We start from the raw sequence: 13,646 nt of genomic DNA on the forward strand, positions 1-13,646 counted from the left end.
GGTTGTAGGCTAGAATATGACATCAATTTCTGGTCTGTGGAGGTCTGACTTCTGGGACCCCCACCAATCCTGTTAATGAAAAGCCTGCAGCACTGTATCCCTTTATAAGTTTTTGCTGCACATGGTGCAGCTGGCCCCATTCACTAAAAGGGTTGTTCTCACCTGAGTAAGTCGGCCACAGGTCAAGTGATATGCTGCTGATTGGTGAGGGTCCCATCACTGGAAAGCCCATGTGCAGGTCTTTGTAATAGCCTTTTTGAATGATTGTGCTATCCATTGATTAGCAGGAGATAGCTGAACGCTGTTTTCATCTGACAGTCCAATATATAATGAATGTGATACCACAGCTAAGGCCTCATTCACATGTCAGTGTGCCCTGTACGTGTGGTGACAGTTTTCACACATACTGGAGACACATGCAGACATAGACTCATTCAAATGAATGGGTCTGCGCACATGTCAGTGTATTTCCACGGGCCTTGTGTCCATGGGCAAAACACGCTGACATGTCCGTTTTTTGCACGACGCACATGCCTCAAAACGTCCCACACGGATGTCATCCGTGTGTGATCAGTGTGACACGTACCGGCGCCTGGGAATCAGTGTACATTTTGCGCTCTTCCCACTTCCCATGTGCCGGGTGCTGCAGGCAAGTCTCATCATGTTGAGAGTGGTATTCTGCCCCCGCTGTGTCCAAAAAGTGTAAAAATAAGAATAAAATAAACACATTATACTCACCTTTACCCCTAATTCCCTGAAGCCAACAATATTAAAAACCATATCCCTCACCTGTCCGAAGTTTAAATAATCCATAATGTCCCACTCCGTAATCCATCTGACTGACATTTCTTCATCAGCGTATGTGGCGGTTTGAGGCGACCGCACACGCTAAGAATGACATGATGGTGTGAGCGGACCCCTGAACTGTGCTAATCTCATTGAGCGGTGTCCTGTCAGTGAGCTTAGCGCAGATCAGGGGTCTGCTCGCTGCAGCGAGTCATTCTTCTCTGCTCCTCAGCGCTGATGAAGAAATGTCGGTCAGATGGATTAAAGCGTGGGACATTATGGATTATTTAAACTTTGGACAGGTGAGGGATATTGTTCTTTTTTATTTTTAGTTTGTTTACAGGGGACAATTAGCGAATTAGGTGTAAAGGTGAGTATAATGTGTTTTTTTTATGTTCTTATTTTTGCATTTGTTGGACACAGCGGGGGCAGAATGCAAACTCTCAACATTGTCCCCTGCTGGCGCTGATCTCAGCCCCAGCAGGGAACAATGGGGAGACTTTCTTCCAGCACTCTGTGCTTGGGGAACAGCATGAGCTGTACTGCTGATTCCCAGGCGCCAGTACGTGTAATACTGATGCAGCACATGGTTGCCACACAGGTACACACAGACACGGATATCTCCGGTACTGTTTTTTCCAGTACCGGAAATATCAGGACGTGTGAGAGAGGCCTAATACTATGCCATCTCCTTCAGGATGGGAATGCCCCTTAAACCTTGCACTGGGTGCTTTTGTTCTAACTGTTAGGCCAGTTTCACATGTCTTTATATTTTTGGTACCGGAAGACCGGTACCGGAGATATCCGTGTCTCGTGTGCGTCACACGTGTTGCAACTGTTACGGATCCGGGTGGTGGAACCTCTGTGCTGCGGTGCAAGGAGGGACCAGAGGGGCGTAACTAGGTATCAACTAGGACTGACCAAGGTCACACGGCGGCTCAATCGACTCCGTGAACCAGGGAAGGACCGAGCAGAGGGACCAGGTGCCACTCTGTACCAGTCCTTGTATGAGAGCAGGTGACTCCCACGGGTCAGAAGGCAGGGACTGACCGGTACGGCAGATGAGCACGGCAGACAGGCTGACGGGTGATCCGGGTAGACGGACTGGCAGACACCACGGGTAACTGGCCGGAGCCTCCAGGTAGGCTGGCTGGTAGGCACGGCAGGTAACTGGTACGTTCTCCGGGTAGGCAGGCAAGCCTGGTCTATAGACAGACTGGCGGGTTTGGACCATAGGCAGACCGTCGGGCTGGAGAGTGTACTTGGCTGGCGGAGACAGGTAGCAGGTAAAGGCTCCGGATAAGCCGACTGGCCAAGCCCATAGACAGACTGGCGGGCTGGACTGGTAGTCAGGCTGGCGGGCTGGACTGGTAGTCAGACTAGCAGCGGGACCTGAGGGCTGAAGCAGAGTTAGTACACAAAGCTACTACCTTGCACAGGCACCTCCATTTTGGAGGAGGTGCCTTTTATATGAGAAGTCCTCCGGCCATTGGCCGGGGACTCCTTAGGACGGCCCCTTTAAGAGGGAGCACGCGCCCTAAGCACAGTGCCCGGGAAGCTGCGCACGCCGGCAGCAGCAGGAGAGCCGGAAGACGCCGGGCCAGGAGCGCAGTGGCAAGGGGGGCGGCGTCTCTGCCTGTCAGGGGGCAGAGACGCCGATGCTACAGCAACCATGTGCTGCCTGTGTGCCGCATCCGTATCACACGGACCGGCAGCTGGGAATCAGCACTACAGTTAGTGCTGTTCCCAATCGCCAGGTGCTGAACGCTGCCCTCATCATTGTTCCTGCTAGTGCTGCGATCAACACCAGCAGGGACAATGATAAGGGTAGTAGTAGTCTTTTCCTGCAGTGACCCTGTGTAAAAATAAGGTTAAATGTTCTAAGTGTCCCCCACTGTAATTCTCTGACTGCTGACGCCGGGGAGAATGAGCCGCTCGAGTAAGTGGCTCTGGAGCTGCGCTCAGTGAGTGACAGGACACCGCTCGCTGGAGCAGCAAATTCTCCCCGGCTCCTCGGCGTCAGTGGTCAGAAGATTACAATGGGGGACACTTAGAACAGGTGAGTATATGTATTTTATTATTTTAATCTTATTTTTACACAAGGACACTGCAGGAGAAGACTACTACTACCCTCATCATTGTCCCTGCTGGTTCTGATCGCAGCGCCGGAAAGAACCATGATGAGGGCAGCACCCAGCGCTTGGAAACAGCACTAACTGTACCACTGATTCCCAGGCGCCAGTACGTGTCACACTGATGACACACAGATGTCTTCTGTGTGTGTTCAGTGTGAGACACTTTTGCGGACCATGCATCCGCAAATAAACGGACATGTCAGCCTGTGGAGCACACGGACACACGGCCCGTGGAAACACAATGACGTGCACACATCCATAGATTTGAATGGGTCTACGTGTGTCAGTGTCTCCAGTACTTGTGGAAACTGTCACCACACCTACTGCAAACACTGACATGTGAAAGAGGCCTTAATGTGAATCACTGTATTGGAATTGTTAATGACATTTTCTATATATTTTTAGCAAAAATGTCTGGAAACTCAAGTGATAGTGAATCATCGTTTGGATGGACTATTATCAACCATGAGGTAAATGATTATTCTCTATGCTGTCTTTACTGTCAGCCTTCTCAACCTATGACTTGTACATAGTTTAGACCAGTGTTTCTCAAGCTTCAGTCCTCACGGCCCCCAACAGATCATGTTTTGAGCATTTCCTTAGTATCGCAAAGGTGAGAGAACCTGTGGCAATTTCTGATGCCTTGATGGTAATTCCATCACCTGTGCAATGCTAAAACATAATCTGTTGGGGGCCTTAAAGACTGGAGTTTGGGAAACACTGATCTAGGCAAAGCCATGGGCCAGATTCATCATCATGAGTACCCCATCATGAGTACTCCATGTACCTTCTGATATCCATGCAGCTGAAGGGTGGGCAAACAGACTGCAGGAGAATCGGGGTATGAAGCCACTTGTATGCAATATTTTATGTTTTAGTGTAATGAAGACAAATTCCCTAATAAAGTGATTTGCAAAGTTTCATAACTTTCCATATTTGATAAAGTTAATTTAACAAAGTGAATGTTTAGTTACTCTCGAAAGGAGTTGTATGTAGATTATTCGATGGATTCTAGTTCCTTGCTTGGTGACACATGCTATTTATTATATGCTGTAATAGTCCCAATGCTTCCAGAGTCTATAGGGTTAGTAATAGAGTATACATGAGATGAGAGGAGGTACAGCGCTCCGTGGGTCCATACACTCCTTGTAGATGGAGGTTTCATGATCAGACTCCGGTCTCTGCTGGATGTTGCTCAGACGGGACTGTTACCTAGCTATTATTTCACAGTCTGGGTGTCATGTTGTGACGAGCCACTATGTAAGAATATAATGCATATATGATGCAGTGTTCAGATGTCGTGACATGCCTGCAACCCTTTATTAACAAATTATAATACCCAAGGGGTAACTAAACCCAATTTAAGGGATTACAATTAAAACTTGACTTTATTATTTTTTGTTAATAAACATCGTCAAAACTAATATTTTACATTACATTAAAATAATGTTTTTATATATTAGTTTTCACCATGTTTATTAATGAAAAATAATAAAAGTCAAGTTTTAATTGCAATCCCTTAAATTGGGTTTAGTTACCCTGTGGGTAATTTATTAATATGAAATGTAATCCTTAAAGGGTTTGTTAGACACCTGGTTCTTTATTATTGTTTATGCCTGCAACACCCAGACGCCACACAGCTCTACTGTAGGGAAATTAGGCCACCATGAAGCTGATAAAACATGCTGGATATCCTTTACAGAGAATAGGTACAAATGTGGGACATAGTTATTTGATCATATGAAAGAGAAAATGCTAATAAGTGTGTATGAACATGAGCACACGCCAAGATACTTGTATCGCCAAAAAACAAAACTGCAGAATAAAGAAAAATGCCTCCCTGAAAAGTGTTAATGAAGAGCCCCATCTACTGGACAGAGTGTCCCTAAAGTCTGGACACATAGGCAAAAATACCTCTAATCAAGAAATGAAATTTATTAACATTTTATTCAACTGGAATATTAAATAACTTCTTTTAATATGGTTTCCATCATTTGTGATACAAAGGTTGATGTGCTTTGCTAAATTCTATTATAGTTACTTAAATTAATTAAAATTATATTCCTATGTGTCCAGACTTTAGGGACACCCTGTATATTGGGAAGTTATAGATGGACAGCTCTTTACAGGGGTATATTCATTATCATTATTTTTTTTTGACAATTAGTGATCTTGCTATTACTCTGGTACATGTCATTTTTATATTTCTCATTTGTTATGTTGGACCCGATGGCATTAATGTGACGAGTAGAATACTAAATCACTATGGTACTCCTTCTACTGCTGGCATATAGTACCGCTGTGAAATACTCCTGACACCCGCACACAACCCCCCCATAGCGAGCCCTGCGTGCCCACAGCCTACATGAATTATTTAGCTGATGAGCTGTTTTTAGATTCTATGTCATTTGTAGCTCCTTTATCATTGAAAGGGATTTTCCACCTTCAGGGTGAAGTTCTTCTTCAGACGGTTACCATAATAATCATCCAGCATTATAACCATGGTGAACAACAGATGTTCAGTGATGTATACTTATCTCTAATGTACTGGTAGAGAAGGAGAAATGAAAACATCAGGTATTCCTGCCAGTTGTGCCAGTGTGGGCACCCAATCCTGATATTCTAGAATAGACTCCTACAGAGGATGCTTTCTGGCTAATGTGAATAATAATTTCTGTAGAAGTGGAGCAGGGGGCTGACTTACTAAGGATAACTGATCCTAGCCCATGGCAATACCATAGTGCATTTTGACTGAAGGCTTCACACAACTTTATTGAAAGGGCAAAAACCCCTTCTGATTTGTTCAGATGTCTCCTAATCTATTCATTCTGTTTGTATTAGGGCTCGGACATAGAGACCCTACACTCTGAAACCGGGCCATGCCCAAACCTCGCTTTAGAGCACAGTACATCGTATGCTGAAGACATGCAGCCAGATTCAACAGACGAATTGGCAGGTAATATAAATGCTTGGCTTAGTAGACGTTCCCAGTGTAAAATACCAAGTACCTACTGACACTATATATTCAATGCAGATGTCTGCAATAAGGAGGCTACTATATCAAGTGTGGAAAATCTGTCCTCTACATCAGAAGATCATCAGGGAGCTGAAGAGGTACTGCGTTATCCACATGTTCATTATCAATCAGAATCTGATCACTTATCTTTCGTTTATAAGGGTGTTACAGGTAATAGGACTGTAAGGCAGTGTTCACATGCAGTGTTTTTTGCAAATAAGAAGTTACTTTTTACTGTACAAGCAAAAGCTATGAGATTTCAGAAATCTCATGCGCACACTAGTTTTTTTTTTTCCTGACTGAATTTGAGAACTGCAGCGCTCATGAAAGCTGCAGCATTTAATACTTTCATCGTTTTTGCAGCATTTTTTCACCCATAGAAAGCAATGCAAAAAACAGGTTTTACTGGATTTTTTGTGTAAAAAAGACGAATTTTATTAAACAACATGTGATGTAGACAAATCACACATGTAATCCGCAACTAAAAAAACGCAGCAAAATCTGCATTTTGAACTCCGCGCTTTTTACTGCGAAAATAGGTATTGGCTGCAAAAAAAAGAACTGCAAAAATGCTGCTTGTGAACATAGCCTAAAGCTATGTACACATTTTTTTTTCCTTCTTCTGAATCAGATTTGCATAGCTTACTGTGAAAATAAAATGGTAACTAATGGACATGTGTCATTTGGTGTAGACATCTAGACTTAGCCCAATTAAAGCACCACTCCAGTGTTTTTTTTTATTGCAGCACTGGAGTGGTGCTCCTAATCTTGTCTCCCTGCCCCTAGTCTTATACTCACCAGCCACCGTCTTCATCTTTTATTGACGCCGCTGCAGTCCTCTTCTGCAGTATATGACCTGTCAGATCGCTGCAGTGTTTGCTGGACGATCCGGAAGTCACTACTTCCTAATGTAAGTCTATAAGAGCCAGAACGAGGTTCTCATAGACTTACACTGAGAGCTGGTGACCGTTATCTGTGACTTCTAATAAGTTAGAAGCTGCGGTCATAACATGATGGTGCGGGACCAGAGCTGAAGATAGCAGCTGTTGAGAGTGTAATACTAGGGGCAGGGACCTTAAATTAATTGCAACACATCCTCGCTGAAATACAAAAATGCCGGAATGGTGCTTTAATACTTAAACAATCTTGAAGTATGGCAGGCAGTCCCAGCATGTGGGGCGGGGACTCGAGCACCCGCGCTACTCCATGTGTACCTGAGCACCCCGATGCACGATCGAGTGGCGAGCACGCACGCTCATCACCAGTAGGAAACTCAAAAGTAGAAATAGTTGGGGAGAAAAAAAAGTTGCAGGGACCGTATTGCCTATATTTGGTCACTGTTACAATGATTTTGTAGGTATTAATAATGGGACATCATTTTTTAATCCTTTTTTTCCTTCAGCTGTGTTTCATGTGTTACATAGTTTATTAAAGAAGCACTTCTCCAATCAAAATTTGTATCCTCTTAATATATTGCAATCATCATAATATATAGCACTGTGCACTTACAATTGCTCAGTTTGCCTTTCTGCCTAGTTAATTCTGTTTTCCATTAGGTCAATGACATCACATGATTAAAAACTGAATAGCTGAATCCTTCTAAGCTCTATGTAGCAACAGGAGGTCAATTTTCCCTGTATAAGTCACGTCACTGTAAAAGTCCCAGATGGGGAGGAGGAAGCAGCTGGGTCAGGAGTTGAATAGATAAATGCAGGGACAAGAGACTTCCTGTTTCTACATAGAGCAGAGAAAAGTGAAGAATTAGCTGGGTAGAAAAGCAAAATGAGCAATTGTAAGTACACAGCGCTGTGTAATATTATGAATGCAATATATTAAGAGGATAAAACCTTTGGTGGGAAGAGTGCTTCTTTAAATCTGTCACTTAAGAAGTCGACCACTTTCTCTTGTTAGTACAGCTTCCCTCACACACTGATCAGCACTTCTGCCAATACAATGGCGGCTAGTGGATTATTAGGTGACCAGACCTGTCCATCAGCTCCGCCAATTGTAAAACACCTCACAGGGGAAAACTGATTTTTTTATGGGAGTAGGCTGATGATCTGGTCACTGCTCCTCCACCAGCAGCCATTGTATTGGCAGAAGTGCTGGTCCGTGTGTGAGGGAAGCTGCACTAACAAGAGAAAGTGGCCGACCTCTTCACCAGCTGGAGTGTAGCATTGCAGATGTACAGTCACTTTTAGGTTGCTGGCAAGCTTAGATTGGCTGAAGTATGTTAGTTTTTGCATTGTATTTTATTAACCTTGGGTCTTTGGCTGGCCATATTCTGCAGACTTTTAACAGCTGAGGAAAAATATTGATTCAGCCCATATTTTGCTGGCTGCTAATGCCAGCCTGGCACAGACATCTGTACAAAAGTTGATCATCTGTGTTAGACTTATTCAGTTGATGTTGGATGTAGTGGAGCGTAGTTCATAAAGTGTTTTGTACTAGCAGACAAGTGATCCCTAGTTCAATTTCCCTAAAAGAACTTAAAAAAAAATAATAATATAATGTAAAAATATATATTTATTTTATTGACTTTTAAATGTAGAAACTCTTTAAAACCTTGTATTATTTATCCCACACGATGAATGCCCTTACAAGAATTAAAAGGCCCTCACATTGCTAAGTCGAAAAAAAAACAAAAGTGAAAGAATGAAAAATGACCTGTTCCAGGGGTTAAAGAAAGTTACAGATATACTAATGCTCTAGTGGTTTTGTAGACTCAGCACATTTTATTGGGGATTAACCTGAGATGTTCTCCTTTTATCTGCTGCTCATCTTTCCCTATATGTCCAAATAGTTTTGTGAGGATTTCTAAAGTATTTTTGGGCAAGGAGTGTGGACGTTCTCCAACAACTGAAGGGATAATGCCTAATTCTTGTTTGTTTTCTGAGCTGTTTTAAATTCTGATCACACTGAAGTCAGTAATTCAGTTTCTAGACTCTCTGTTAAAAGGGGATATTTGCCCCACCTTTCTCATCACTAGCTTGCTTTAAAGGGGGAAGTCTAGTGAAAACAAGTTGTCGCTTACCCTCAGGATAGGTGATGACTAGCTTATCGGTGAGTGTCCCATCGCTGGTTCCAACATCAATATAGCAGATTTGGGAATTCCGCACTCGGCAGTCCCATAGAGGATGAATGGAGCTCAGGTCACACATGCGCACTGCCACTCCATTTAGAGATAAAAGTTCCCCATTATGCCTATCTGTGCAGGTTTGGTCGGACCCCATCAATCAATAATTTTATCACCTACCCTGTGCATAAGTGATAACTTGTTTTCACCGGACAGCCCATTTAGTGCATAGTAGTCATTAATTTCACAATATTCTTGTGTTTTATTGGGGCAGAGTAAATGACTGTATATTATTAATTATGGTGATGGTAAAATTGGTGTCAACTTGTACAGATTCTTGGCCAAACACAAGACCGTGCCAGGTAGACAGTGTGATCGACTGCATACGCCCGGCTTTTTCCACAGTTGAATTTGGTTTGAAAAAAAGAACCATAAGATGTGCAAAGACATACAAGTTTTATTTTGCTAATTATATCCCCTCATATAAGGCTTTTCACATTACTATGTGTCTGAGGTTTTGTTGTTTTTTTTGTTTGAAAAGCCATCTTGTAATAAAATGTGGCTCCATTTTTCCCCTAGGTTTCTTCCGCTGTACAAGGATTCTGTATTGACAACTGTGTGTTAGCAGTTGGGGTATGTCCCTGCACAACGTGCCGCTGTCCTATCCGGTGCTGACCATGTCGATCTGTGTAGGAGCACCCTTCAATTGGTAACACAAATTGTCAATTTATCAATGAATTTCCAGGAGTAATAACAGGGACAGCACTACAGTTATAAGAATAAATGCTCCACAATTTCCAAAGCAGTGACAGCTCCTCTTAGGCATTACATTAAATATGATGTGTTGGTAGTTCTTATTTTTGTCACATATTTTTTTATGTCATTTTTGGCTGCAGATGACTTCTCACAGCTCAGACACAAAACCTGATGGCTCTCCCGTACATGACGACCATCGTGGTGACGAGGGCGCTTTGGGTGAGGATAGCCATTTGGATGCTGTTAGTGATGACTCGGACATTGTTACTCTGGAAACCCCCAAAGTGGATGAAGTTGGACCAAATGAAGAAATGGAGGAGATTCCAGAAGCTTTGTCTGGAAGCAACGATCTTAACATGAGCTTTTCTTCTAGTAGCCAATACACATTCAGCCAGCCAGAAACTGGTAAGCCGCACATTAATATTATGTTAGAGAAGTGGATTCCCGCTGAGTTTGACTTAACACCATCCCGACAGATTATATACTATTCCCTCATAAGTCGGATCTCTGGCATTGATGCAAGCTTAGGGTCTGAGCCTTAAGGCCCCGTCACACATAACAAGATCGCTAGCGAGATTGTTATTACGTCACGGTTTTGGGATCGCTGGAGAGTCGTTTCGTGATCGCTGGGGAGCTGTCAAACATGCAGAACTTCCCAACGATTTCAGCCGCCCCAGCGATCTAACTAACGATCTCGGCGGTCGTTGGAACGCTTTCACACAGCAGCTATTTCAACGATCCACACCTTGATAGGGACTGTACTGTGTCACAAAGGTGTGCATAAAATTACGCAAAATCAGGACTCAGTCGAATGAACGGATATCAACAGCCCGGAGAATTCTGCTAGGATCTGCAATCCAGCACGAGGGCAGAAACAAAGGATGGAATCGCTATTCTGTTGCCTTCTTTATGCACGGCGGAAAATGAGAATGCTGTAGCGACCACCAATCGGGGACGAGGGGCGCGGAAAAGTCCAATTTATGCACGCCTACGTGTCTCAGTTCTGAATTGCTAACGAGGTCGTTGATAAGTTGTCAAATACAGCGATGCACACTGCCCAGCGGGAGCGCAACGACCCAGGAATGGTCCAGGAAGCTTTGTAACGATCAGTGATCTCACAGCAGGGGCCTGATCGTTGCTACCTGTCAGACATAACGAGATCACTAGCAAGATCGCTATTGCGTCACAAAAACTGTGACGTATCAACGATCTAGCTAGCGATCTCGTTATGTGTGACAGGGCCTTTAATCTGTCCTGGCAGATAATGGCGGTGTTATACAGCCATCATGTCCCTCTAGCAGCAGTGGTTGGAGCTGATGTCAATCTCTGACAGTGGGAGATTTACAGCACGTGGTCTGGTGTACTACATTGGGGCACCTTTCCACACGCCCATTTCACACTAATGGTCATCGGACATGCATGGCTCTCTATTCATTTCTATAGAAGAAGCTCCAAATATGCCCGAGGATGTTTGCTTTGCTAATTTTTGAAGTTCCTATAGAAGTGAACAAAGACTACAACAGCCGTGAGATGAGGCTCTATTCTCAAGGTGGGTGTGGATCCCAGCGGTAGTATCCACATTTCTGACCCTTATGGCATATCCCATGTCTGAGATCTGATACCCTTTTTTAAGCTCTGCATAATTTACATTAGCATCATGATTACATCTGTGTGCAAAGGAATGAGGCCCCACCCCGGTCGATCCTGTTGGCCTTTAAAAGGGTTCTCTGGTGAAAAGGTAAAGTTGTCAGCCAGGGGGTTAAAACAATAATATATTGCATACTTTACCCAACACCCCACCACCCTCACACTCCTCCCTCTCAGCCTTGCCAGAAGCAATGACATCACTGACACGATGGCTGCTAACTGACCTCTCTGGACCCTGCCGCTGTCAGCGACCATGTTGATCATGTCGGCTATTGTCCTTTGTCAGATTTGAACCCAGGATTCAGCGCTGCAAAGCAATAGTGTTAACCTCTGAGCTACCATAAAGTATTGGAAGTCAATGTCAGTCTTCCAGTTTTTCTTTTTTTTGGCTAAAGTTCCTGGCCTCCTCCCACAGTAGACCTCTGTTACTATCCTTAAATGGGCACTGTAATTATGCTCCTTTCTTAGAATTTCCAGAATAAATGTGTTGTGTTCAGAATTTTTTTTTTTCTTCCCCATTTTTTTAGCTAATTGATGTAAAACAAAGACATAAAGAAATTCTACTGATAGAAAAAGAAGTGTTTTTTTTTTTGTTTTTTTTTATTTCTAGAAATGTAATGTCTTTTTAGTTGTTGCAGAACATTTTGAATAATACAGAATGCTCTTTACCATCACCCCCAACATAGTTACACATATATGAACTGCAGAGGAAATTAAATAAAATGGTGATGGATTAAAAGATACATTCATACACTAATAGATATATCCCACAATGTAAGTAATGTTTGTAAAAAACAAAAAAGTATATTCTCAAGTTCTTAAATTACTTCAATTTAACAGCGTGAAAATTTGCCGCTGACCTGCTTTTTCTATCTGCTGTCATTCTCCTGCAATGAGAACTTTTATCTTTTATAGTGTACAGCTTGTTTTCATGGAGCTTGGCCTCCAGTTCGTGGCCCAGAATACACAGTAGTTATATTTTAGGAGAGAGGTTAACTCTTAACATACCTGCCACCTCACTCCAGCCCATTGATTTCTATACAGCAGTTATCTGCTCACCCAACCTCCATCCTTCTGAAGAGGGATTCTGCTATAAATCACCAGCCCTGCAGCTTTCAGAGCAGGTCTGCTCTTGGCTCTCACTGATTGCGTAAATGCCCTGTTATCTCTAGATGTAAATACAGTAATAGCAGTGTACACTCCAGAACAAATCACTGATAGCTGAATGCGTTACAGCAGAACTTGTGCTGAGCTTTCTAGTTCTACTAATACTACAGCTCTGCTATTCACCAGAGCTGTCACTCAAGGAGGAGTGACCGCCTTCCCGGAGACCAGGAAGTAAGGAGAATGTATTGTTCTGAGCTGTTGAAGAGATAAACTTGAAGACTTAATGAAACCATAGGTTGCCACAAGCTGCCTCTATGCCAACCCTATATTTGATATGTCATATACACTATGTACAATGTTTTATTCATGCCTTTGCTATGTAATTTACCGTGTCCTTTTCTTTTTCCATTGTGTATTGATTTTCCATTCTTGGCTTTCTTTTTCTCTGTTTGTTTCACCTTTGTGTTTGCATAAAGAGAAACTCTATGGAGCAGTGAGGAAGATGCCTATTAATGTAAGGGTGGTGGCTCAGTGAGCATGCTCCTGTCTGATAAACCCGCTAACACCAGTAATGCTTTTGAGCAGCTCTGCCCCCAAACGACTAACTGATGCACGTGAACAGTACATGTTACATATGTGTCTTCCATATGCTAGGCTGTATTTAGCTATTCCTACTTCTGTCAGTGTAATAAGCCGGTGTCGGCTATAATTTTACTAGTCTGTATAAGCTCTTTGTGAGTACATTGCATGCTGCGGGTTAGGAGTGTGGTTTATACCGCATACATGAAAAGGATAAACTAGCAATTCTTGCAGGAAATGGTTTTATTAAGTTTCACCATTATAGCTATAGAATTAGAAAAAGTGTGTAGTATATCTAATATACTGTATGTAAAGGCCTGCCTCAATGCAAGTGTATTTAGCAATGGCGGACACGTCTAGTTGGAATGTGGCTGGAAGTAAGCAAATTGTATGCGTGCGGTCACATGACCACCTGCTCCCAGCACCAAAGAATCCTCACAGTGCAAATGATGTGAGGATTTACAAGTCTGTAGTCACACAGAGTGACTGCAGACTTGTAGCCCAACGCCGGACAACCCCTTTAAGCATGTTAGTACTCTTAAGT

The 13,646-nt window shown here is 43.1% G+C and overlaps 1 protein-coding gene across 2 annotated transcripts in view; it reads left to right on the top strand.

The window, feature by feature from the left end:
- Positions 1 to 13,646, top strand: part of CCPG1 (cell cycle progression 1) — a 44,850-nt gene that overhangs the window by 11,799 nt on the left and 19,405 nt on the right. For both annotated transcript variants that reach the window (XM_073652999.1, XM_073653000.1), the window contains exons 2-5: positions 3,327 to 3,391; positions 5,763 to 5,877; positions 5,956 to 6,035; positions 9,910 to 10,174. In XM_073652999.1, coding sequence (XP_073509100.1) covers positions 3,332 to 3,391; positions 5,763 to 5,877; positions 5,956 to 6,035; positions 9,910 to 10,174 — 520 coding nt within the window. In that variant the 5' untranslated portion in view covers positions 3,327 to 3,331. The remainder of the gene's footprint in view (positions 1 to 3,326; positions 3,392 to 5,762; positions 5,878 to 5,955; positions 6,036 to 9,909; positions 10,175 to 13,646) is intronic.

Source organism: Phyllobates terribilis, unplaced genomic scaffold, assembly GCF_046119375.1.
Source record: "Phyllobates terribilis strain yellow unplaced genomic scaffold, ASM4611937v1 Scaffold_11__3_contigs__length_659146591, whole genome shotgun sequence".
Classification (NCBI taxonomy): Eukaryota; Metazoa; Chordata; class Amphibia; order Anura; family Dendrobatidae; genus Phyllobates; species Phyllobates terribilis.